At 29.7% G+C, this 10,304-nt stretch overlaps 2 protein-coding genes across 2 annotated transcripts; one reads left to right on the forward strand and one right to left on the reverse strand.

Moving 5' to 3' along the window:
* Positions 1–1,092: 1,092 nt before the first annotated feature.
* Positions 1,093–3,643, reverse strand: LOC105259284. The gene is made up of 6 exons (XM_011271141.3): positions 3,429–3,643; positions 2,784–2,870; positions 2,576–2,700; positions 2,259–2,400; positions 1,906–2,186; positions 1,093–1,328 (listed from the first exon to the last, which is right to left on the reverse strand). The coding sequence occupies exons 1-6, from the start codon at positions 3,494–3,496 to the stop codon at positions 1,207–1,209; spliced, it is 825 nt and encodes a 274-aa protein (XP_011269443.1). The 5' UTR covers positions 3,497–3,643; the 3' UTR covers positions 1,093–1,206.
* Positions 3,644–4,064: 421 nt separating this feature from the next.
* LOC105259283 (guanine nucleotide-binding protein subunit alpha homolog) lies at positions 4,065–7,526 on the forward strand. The gene is made up of 5 exons (XM_011271140.3): positions 4,065–5,411; positions 6,078–6,338; positions 6,469–6,519; positions 6,713–6,930; positions 7,026–7,526. The coding sequence occupies exons 1-5, from the start codon at positions 5,196–5,198 to the stop codon at positions 7,381–7,383; spliced, it is 1,104 nt and encodes a 367-aa protein (XP_011269442.1). The 5' UTR covers positions 4,065–5,195; the 3' UTR covers positions 7,384–7,526.
* The last annotated feature ends 2,778 nt before the right edge of the window (positions 7,527–10,304 follow it).

Below are 10,304 nucleotides of genomic sequence, written 5' to 3' on the forward strand. Positions count from 1 at the left end.
TATCATTTATGAGACCTATCAATACATTGCATGTTGCCTTTGAAATGTGTATGAAACACGTGTGAAGTTACCCCGATAAAAAAATATATCAGGTATTTTTTAATGTATTTACAACAACGAAAATATTTTAGGACTCCTGGGATGTAATCTTAAATTTGTGTATTTATTTACTAATAATTTGTATACACACAACATATCTATGCAGAGTACACATAATTATTTGTATTTGCGATTGCGTAAAAGAAGTGTGCATAATACATTGGACACTACTTAAATATGCATAAAATATTTGGATTTATTAAAATTGATATAAGATTTGTTTATGCAATACTAGACTATTAAGTAAAAATAGAAAAATGGTCACTTGTCATATTATTTATGCCTAGACATTCTTTTATGAAAGTGAAAAATGTCGAATTAACAAAAAATTTGCACAAGATTTATGTTTGCAATATGTTGAATATATTGCTATCATAATTATATTACATTCTTTTTATCTACTTTTTTTAATATATGGACAAAGAAATGCCATTTCACAAATTTAGGATTAAGAATATTATTTTATTTTGGAAGTCCTGTATGTACATGAAATTATAAAACATAAATTGTAAAATTAAAAATATGTAAATCAAATAATTTGTGTATATATTGCTGTCTCTCTTTACACAAAGAGACAGAAGGAGAATTGTAATTAATATTGAAATATTTATTTCAAAAAGTTTTTGTTTTAAAGAATGTTCAAAATTAGTATAGCTTTAAATGTGTGCAGATGCACTTGTGCTGCACGTGGTATATGGGATATTATGATTACCCAATTATATATATATATACTTAATAATAGATAATAAATAATAAATAAATAATACTAAACAATTGAAATTCTCATGTAATGTAAAAACAGGTCAAGTTCTTATTAATGATAATTTCACTTCATTTTCAAGTGAGAAAGAATTTGTATAAATTTAACAAAAATATTTTTTCTTTGCAAGTTATAAATTTTATTAAACATGTATATGTATATAATATATATGTACAGAATATTAATCCATGAAATAAAGAAATTTACAGTTAGAAATAAAAATTATATATACTACCTTTGTTTCAAATAATTTATTGGATATTTAATATAGATTTTTTACAAAGGAGGCATGTAGTGTTTTAACTATTAGGAAAAGGAAACTATTACTTTCTATTTACTTTACTGTACTATAATTTGGGGTTGGGTCCGAAAAACTTTTCCCATGGAAAGCGATTTAAAGTTGTATTATCGCTATCTATATTATCTTTAATGGAAGGCGTCCATCTTTGCGCGAAGTCTTTAAGTTCGCCTGCAATTTGCAAAATTTTTTTGTATTAGATTAGTAAAATTTAAATATCCACATATATTTTACACATCCACGCTTACACGCATTTTAAAAGATATAATATATATACAACACTTTACATCGTATTTTTGATGGAAAAAAAAATTAGATAAAAGTTGCAAAAAGAATGAGGAATTTGCAGTAAAATGATGATCATTTAAAATTTTTAAGATGATTTTTTTATATGACCTTTGAAGCATCAGGATGATTAAATTCATCTTCTTTCAAATTCTGCAACTTTTTCGTCTGAATATTTTTTGTGGATATATGTTGTTTCCGAGATACTTTATTATATTACAAAGAAAAAAGAAATATATATTCAAAAAAAAAAAAGGAAAAAAGCTATATAAACATAGGTCTCGAAACAAATCGTCTTCGAGTTATAGCCACTTTTATGTTGAAAAAATCGTAATTTACAGTCTCCTTGGCATCTCTCTCTTTACAATTGTTTTTAAATTTAAATTTAAATTTTAAATTATATATATATATATATATATATATATATATATATATATAATTTTTTCTTCTTTTAAATACTTACTTTCATCAATATTAAACAAATCCTCAGATTTTGTTTCAACACCATTTTTATCCTTTTTTGTAGTGATGACATATTTTTTATCACCTATTTCCTTTGATTCTATTATTTCTTCATTACCTTCACTGTCTCTAATTATTTGCTTTTGTTCTATAGTTCCATCAGATCTACGAATAATCTCTTTTCTAACAGACCTTCCAGTTGAAAAGCTATGTGGTACAAAAGGCTTTACTATTTCTACATTTCCTTTATTCCACATTCTTGAGAATTCTTCTGTAGTAATCCTATGTAATGAGTCGTGTTACATTAAATATCTCAGATACAAAGAGAAATAGATAAAAAAAAGAAGTGCTTACTTTCCATCTATATCTGTATCTATTTTTTGTTCGGGTGGTACATCTGTGATAAATGCATCAGGATAAGATTTCAGCATTTCGTCACGTAAATTATCATCCTTTTCAGGTGTAACAAATGGTAATGCTTTATTAGCTTCATCTCCTGTAAGAATCATTCATTTAGAATTATATACAATTCTATAACGTACAATTAAAAAGATTTAAGTTTTTAGTAAAAACCTTTATTAAATTTTGCATATTTCATCTATACATTATATATCTGTGTATACTATATTTCATTCATAATCTATATAACATTATATGCAAAATGAACATACCAAAAAATTCATTATTGAATCCAAAAAAGAAATTTTTTAACATATTATCCATCTGAGATTCAAAATAACGTGTCATTTCAAGCGGCCCGCTAAAGATCTTGAAATGCATGCCGCTTCTAGGATGTCTAAGATAATAAAAAATAAATTAAGAATAAATTCAATACATATTGATTTGTAGACATTGATAGAGAATTATTCTTTTCTTTACCGAAAGTCATCTATGTCGTCATCATCCTCGTCACTTTGCCAAATTGGATTTCGAAAACTGTCTCTGTACGAATCATCATTGCCAAGCCTAAAATATAATATTGTTGATTAATTGCAGCTTATAAAATTGCATAATTTTGCTATTTTATTTTGATATATTGTTAAACAATAGTACAATTGGTAATAAGATAAAAAAGATACAGAAAAGAAAGATAAATTTAATTATACATATATTATACTTTAGACATTTTTGCAAAGTGTACGATTTTTATGAATTACATTTATTAGAAACTAATTAAACAAGAATAAAAGTCATCAAATTTGTTAAATTGTCTAATAAAATTCCATGTATTATTGAGTACGTAAATAAGTAAATATACATATATATGTATATATGTATGTATATATTATACGTGTAAGTTACAAATTTATCAAAGAATTTGTGTAATCGATATATGCAAATTTTAATATATTATGATGTAATATAGATATACGCAGGAAATATTTCAGGATTTATACAATCAATATTACGAAATATAAAACGGCAACTTTTTTGACACGCATATAAACATCTAGAATGATCTACGATCCGAAATATATACATACATACGCAATTAATATAAAGAAAAATATGTCAAAATCTTACCCGCTTGTGCCAGGCTCGTTGCGATGTTTTGTACCGAGAAAATTTCGAAAAAAGTCGAAGAATGACATTTCTAAAAAAAAGCAGAAGACTATGCACGAAGAACTCTAATCACATCACAGTGCACTATTGACACAAACTACAATAAAATTGCATCACGTCCATGATTTATTTACATCTGCATTAGAAGGAGCTCTGATACTCGTAAGATGTATCAACCGAGTAAAATAACTAGAGTAGTTTTGTTCTTTTCATGTCAGTGTTTGGTAAGAAAGTTTCTTTTGGTACGAAAAACCGGCCAATGAGAGCGGCAGACAAAACGTTTAGGTTGCGTTCAAAGATTCTATTCGTCGCAGTATATTATTTAATTGCCCAATCGGAACAAAAGGAACTAAGATTTCTTCCTTCCGATTGGTAGAACGTAATCTCGAATGCGCATTTCGAATCGTATCAAATTATTTTTTATAAACTGCATCAAATTTATCTCACAATTGCAATTTCACACATCCTATAATCCCATTCCCTCCATTTCACTCTTTTAATTTCAAAAATTTCTAAATAGTTTTAAGAAACCACCGGGTATAGGGACCATACGGGACCTTGTTATACTCGACTAGATACTTCGTTGCATCGCATTCGAGGCGCATGCGCGAAAAGAGCCCGTCTATCAACACTGACTTTGGTCTAACAGTCCAACCTGTCCAACAGTCACAGTGTTCGGTGGCGATGGAAAGAGATTAGATAGGGGACATTGGAAAATTAGAGCGGCATTTTTTTGCACCTCGGGTCTGTGTGATTTATGTGTTTGTGTCAACGCCTTTATCATGTAGCAATCGGCCGTTCGTACCAGACATCGCACAGGCGCACATTAACACGGAGGAAAAGGTGTGCCGCGGAGCAAATAGGTCGACTTGCCGCTTCTTAGAAACGAGAAGGAGGGAGGACAAGAGAAAGAGAGAGAGAGAGAGAGAGAGAGAGAATTAAGGCGGTGCAACGAGCGTATCACAGGCGGTCGTGACACACAAAACGTGCTCGCGAGGCGACGAGAGGAGTGCCGGTAATTACCGTGATTATTTAATCATGCCCAATTCGCGGATCAGCAGCGGAGACGATCGCGCGAAGCGAGCAACCACGGTGACATCGTGATTTAGCAGCGCGCGATTCCTTCCGCGTGTGTGCGTGCTTCGAGATGCTACGTGTACTGCTACGTCCCGCATATATCGCAACCGGGTGTTATACATGTGTGGGTGAACGTGATATGCGGCTCGTTTGAAATCGATCGCGAAAAAGCCGCCCGCGTCGACGTGCGAGTGCGTGCACGACACTTCTGATCCGCTTCTTGATGGTGGCGGTAGTGGTAGCGGGCTCGCGCATTCCGGCCGGTTACACCTGGCCTGGCCGAGAAATGCGGCTCTGAATCGGCGATTCTCCCGATTCTCGGTTTGCGCGCTGAGGTGGGTGGATGGCAGGCGGCGACAGATTGGTCGGGTAGGGGGTTTGTCGTCGTCGTCGAAGATAGAGCGTGCGTTCGATTGATACGTTCCATTGTCACTTTGACGAGAGGGAGGGAGAGAGAGAGAGAGAGAGAGAGAGAGAAAGAGAGACGAGGTTGATTGTTCGCGGGTCAGGAGACGGAGTAGTAAGACGGAACTGCGTAAGGAACGCAAGAAAGGAGGACGGAACGTAAGCGAGGAGGGAAGGAAGGAAGGTGGTGAGGGAGGAAGAGGGTAAGACAGGATAGACGGAGAGGGAGAAGCGGGGTAGAGCAAGATGGCGAGCTCCTTAACGTGGTCGTGCTGCCTGCGTTTTAAATTCAGCCCGGAGGAGATCGAGCAACGTTACAAGAGCCAGGAGATCGACCGGATGCTGGAGAAGGATCGCCAGACGTTTCGCCGGCAGGTCAAGCTGCTGCTGCTCGGCGCGGGCGAGAGCGGCAAGTCGACATTCCTCAAACAGATGCGGATCATACACGGGATCAAGTTCGAGGTAAGAGCCGAAAACACTCGGTTCGCGCGTGTTCGCGCGATCCGATCGATCGGCTTTCGATCGCTCTAGAGGCTGCTCCAAGCTGTCGGAAGCGCTCGGCGCCGTTTTGTGCAGAACAATCGGTTATTTAGCCTGCATTCAATTAGCATCGAAATACTTAAATGGATTTTACCTCGATGTTTTATTAATAATTGGCACTATAATATCGATAAAGCGTCTACAAGAATATATAAAAAATGCATATGCAATACACACATGTTTTGTTTTACAGCAGAGTGTGTGAAAATTACAATAAATTGTACAACTTGGAAAAATGAATATTGTAATTCAAATGGAGATGGACTACTCTGTATCGTCTCACGAATTCGATTATTTTGTTACATTCTTTTATTGTATAAATCATAAATTTTTTACAGAACAATACTAATTTAGTTATAAGCGTGTAATAGAGTTCTAAAATTGAAAATTATTTCATTGTCAGTAAGGATTGATGTTTTTTTACATACATATACATATACATATACGTTTATTCTGTATATATATGTGTAATTTATGAATGAGCGTTTTTTATACATTTATCTTGATATTTAATACTTTTTTGTCGCAAGACGTGCTTTTTTTAATAAGAAATTTTTATAAAATTTAATATTTGATATTTTTTTTCAGCCTGAATTAGTTAAAGAATATCAACATGTGATCTACCAGAATATAATTAAAGGGATGAAGGTTTTAGTAGATGCTCGGGATAAGTTAAATATTCCCTGGGAGAACCCTAAGAATTATGATATCGGGTTTCAATTACTCAAGTTTGAAAATACTATGGTACTGGATACTAGATTATTTTTGCATTATGTACCAGCATTACAAAGTTTATGGAAGGATGCATCGATAAGAAGAGCATTTGATAGGCGAAGAGAATTTCAATTAGTAAGATTTTTACATATTAACAAATTATTTTATACAATATATCATATATATTACATATCTGTACAATTATTTTTCTAATTGTTTTTTAATTTTGTATGCTGTATCTATATATTTAATTTGATATTTTCAGAGTGATTCTGTCCAATATTTCTTGGATAATCTTGATAGGATTGCAAGAGTGGTAATAATTCCTTTTTCTTTTTTTTTAACAAATATAATATTCTACATAATTAAAATACTATACTTTACACAATGTTATATATGTATATTTTTAATTTATTAAAATAAAGAAATATATTACTTGTATAATATGTTATTTTTAACTTAGGCAATTGTTATTTACAGAATATGTATATAAGAAAAATATTTTTCAGGATTATACACCTACACATCAGGATATTTTACACTGTAGGAAAGCAACAAAAGGGATTTCCGAATGTGTGATACCAATTAACAATATCCCTTTTCTCTTTGTCGATGTTGGCGGCCAAAGATCTCAAAGGCAGAAATGGTACCAATGCTTTGATTGTGTGACTTCTATACTTTTTCTTGTATCATCGTCGGAATTTGACCAGGTCTTGTTGGAAGATAGGTATGTTTTATCTATGTTTATATAATATTTCTGTATGTATAACATTTTAAAATAAGATACAATGATAATGTTTGTGTCTCAATTTAATCTTATAGGAGGACTAACAGATTGGAAGAATCTAGAAACATATTTGATACAATTGTAAACAATATGATATTCTGTGGTGTCTCTATTATTTTATTTCTAAACAAAACGGATTTGCTCGATAAAAAAGTGAGGTCACAAGATACAAATGTCCGTTTGTACTTTCCACAATTTGCGGGTGATCCACATTCCATGAATGACGTGCAAAATTTTATCCTCGATATGTTTGTCTCGGTCAAAAGGGATCCGAGGAAGCCGTTATTTCATCACTTTACTACTGCGGTAGACACGGAAAATATTAAAGTTGTCTTCAATGCCGTGAAAGATACTATTCTACATCGAAACTTAGAGTCACTAATGCTTCAATAATGACATAGAAACGAAGAAATTAAATACATAAAGCAGCTAGTAAAACAAAGGTACGCGGCAAGAATTTATAATATTTAATATGTATTATTAATCCAATCTGTAGTTTTTGAGGAATATATTGCAATATACAGACTAGGTCAAAAAATTTTGATAAGACAATATATTATGTATGAATACGAATTAAATGTTTACCTCTATATATATATATATATATATATATATATATGTTTATAGCAAAACAGAGAAAAACTGCCTGATGTAAAGATATATTAAAAATTTTGATTCTATATACATCATATATATATATATATATATATATATATATATACATATACATATATTAAGATATATTTTCATTGTGCTTTTGATGAATATCGAATGGTTGTAAGGAGATTATTACAAGCTTTATTGTATATAATGATTTATATTCTATATGTTGTCAATAATTTCTACGATAATGAATTGACACACACACATTTGTATAAAGAGAATGATCAGTTGCAAATAATTCAATTTAGATTTTTACATTTGTATAGATGTATGTGATTCAAATATACACGCACAATGCTTTTCTCATGTGTGTGTTGTAATATATAAGATTATGGCTGGTTATATTAAACCAGAATTTTTACATAAAAACATGAGTATAATTTATTTCTTATTTAAGATTAATTTTATTGACACAGGATATAAATTAAGTAACAAGAAAACCAAATACTAGGTCCAAGCCATATAAACCAAATAAAGCTAACCAGTTTGTGTTCAAATTGCTGTGGGAAAAAGTTATTCATTTATTTCTTCTTTTTTGAAGAAGCAATGCGCTATTATTCAATATAACACTATAGTCAAATCTTTTTATCTTGAATTCTATAAATTAATCTTTCAAGGCTGCTGTTATGTTATTGTCAAAAACTAAAAAATGATTAAATTAATCACAATTGTTTCCTTTTTTTGTATAGTATAATGTTAGTTAAAATTTTTTATAAATCTTGTATATATTTTAATATATATAAAGCTCACTTTATAGACAGTCTCTAATTTGCGACAGAATTTGAAATAGAATTCTATGTATGTATGTGTATGTATATGTATGCATGCATGCATGTATGTATGTATGTATGTATGTATGTATGTATGTATGTATGTATGTATGTATGTATATATATATATGTGAGTATGTTTTCTAACATAAATAGAATTTTGTTACAAATTATAGATATCTAGTGAGTTTAAAATGTGGCAGTTGTTTATCTTGAGTCAAATTATGAGGTACAAAAGTAATTATATTTTAGAAACAGCAGTTATTTAAAATTTTAGTAAAACCATCATGTAATACAATTTTTCTATTTATCGTAAATATTCTATTTATAATTTTGATTCTTCTATAATTTTGATTCTTTATTGATTATTATATGTTTGAGAGAAAATTCAAATAAAAAAATCAGTATTATCTTTTTTCACATTATACAAAATAACATTTTTAATTTCTTATATTATTTAGAGAAGGCCAGATTGAAACAGCAATTTGTCTATAATTTAGCATATTATAAATATAATATTGCTTTACACATTTTTATATATGCATGCTTATTTAAATTTGGTTGTTATAATTTGTATGAGTAAATGAATTTATAATTTATATAAGTCAGTGAAGAAATCTGGCATAATTTGGACTGAACCATTGTATTATGCCAAAATTCTGAAAAATATAAGAAGTATATATCTTGTGTAATCTGAAATTACTGTCCAATTTTGTTTTTGGAAAAAAAAATTGTAATATTTTTTTTATATTGTAGATATATGCACATGAAATATATTCAAAGGTTTTATGTAATGATATTAATTAAGCCAAAGAATTCCATGTAGAATTCCAGGAAATTTCTACTTATATAATTTAGATTTTTATCAATTTATTTAATAATATATTGATATTACAAAATATATCAATATATATTATGTCAGATATATATTTTCAAAAACGTCTTTACAATTAAGTTATAAGCTATTGTTCAATTCTATAATTAAATCATTCATTACATAAAATCTTTATTATTTTTAATTTGCGAAAAAGTATTGTGGTGTTTGGTAAAATGATGTAATAATTTACTAACAAGTAAATTTATAATATACACTTCCATTATTAACTAGAATAATATTGATTATGTACATTTATGTAAGTTATATATGTATATGTGAGTTAAGATTATTGAAAATGATATGATATATTTAAGTTCTTACATATATATATCTCGGTCCATAAACACAAAAATGGTTGATATAATCGGTATATATATTTTGTACATGATATTTTTACATTCCTATAAAAAGATAATCAGACTTAACTTATTGATACTTTTATATTTGCAAATTTTATATCATTTTTATAACATAATAATATCTCAAATATACCTTGTTTTTATATATTATTATCTACATATACAGGATCAATATATTAATGCTCACATGCTATAAAGCTGGTCTATGATTTTTATATGCAGATTTATAGGAGGTAAAAAACGTATATATTATCAATGCATTCGTCGCGATAATAAATTGGTAGATATACAATAATTCTATAATAATTATACTTTATATATATAATAAATCTGGTTCACATACAGGTTTTTTGATACTTGAATTGTTTGAAAGAATCTATAAGCAGTTCTCGTTACACTTATTAAAATGCTGAGCATTTTGTTGGGACTGTATTTGATACATTATTGGCCTACATCTTATAGTACGCTGCAATGTTTTATGGCTATATTCTTAATGTATGGCGTGACGGACGTATTATATGTATTTTCTACTAAACTCTTTATAAATGGAACACTAGGAATACACATATAATGGTACATATGTACACTTGAAATTTTATATTATAGACTGTGAGAATGTAGAGAATGATTATGTGATAACAATTG

Source organism: Camponotus floridanus, unplaced genomic scaffold, assembly GCF_003227725.1.
Source record: "Camponotus floridanus strain SB8 unplaced genomic scaffold, Cflo_v7.5 scaffold9, whole genome shotgun sequence".
NCBI lineage: Eukaryota > Metazoa > Arthropoda > Insecta > Hymenoptera > Formicidae > Camponotus > Camponotus floridanus.

What these genes read in the sequence shown, in the direction of transcription:
- LOC105259284 (XM_011271141.3), bottom strand. Translation starts at nt 3,496, where the DNA reads ATGTCATTCTTCGACTTTTTTCGAAATTTTCTCGGTACAAAACATCGC. An exon ending in ATTCAATAATGAATTTTTTG is followed by an intron (nt 2,401 to 2,575) that starts GTATGTTCATTT and finishes TGATTCTTACAG; the next exon opens with GAGATGAAGCTAATAAAGCA. An exon ending in GATACAGATATAGATGGAAA is followed by an intron (nt 2,187 to 2,258) that starts GTAAGCACTTCT and finishes CTCATTACATAG; the next exon opens with GATTACTACAGAAGAATTCT.
- LOC105259283 (XM_011271140.3), top strand. Translation starts at nt 5,196, where the DNA reads ATGGCGAGCTCCTTAACGTGGTCGTGCTGCCTGCGTTTTAAATTCAGC. An exon ending in TACACGGGATCAAGTTCGAG is followed by an intron (nt 5,412 to 6,077) that starts GTAAGAGCCGAA and finishes ATTTTTTTTCAG; the next exon opens with CCTGAATTAGTTAAAGAATA. An exon ending in CAGGTCTTGTTGGAAGATAG is followed by an intron (nt 6,931 to 7,025) that starts GTATGTTTTATC and finishes TTAATCTTATAG; the next exon opens with GAGGACTAACAGATTGGAAG.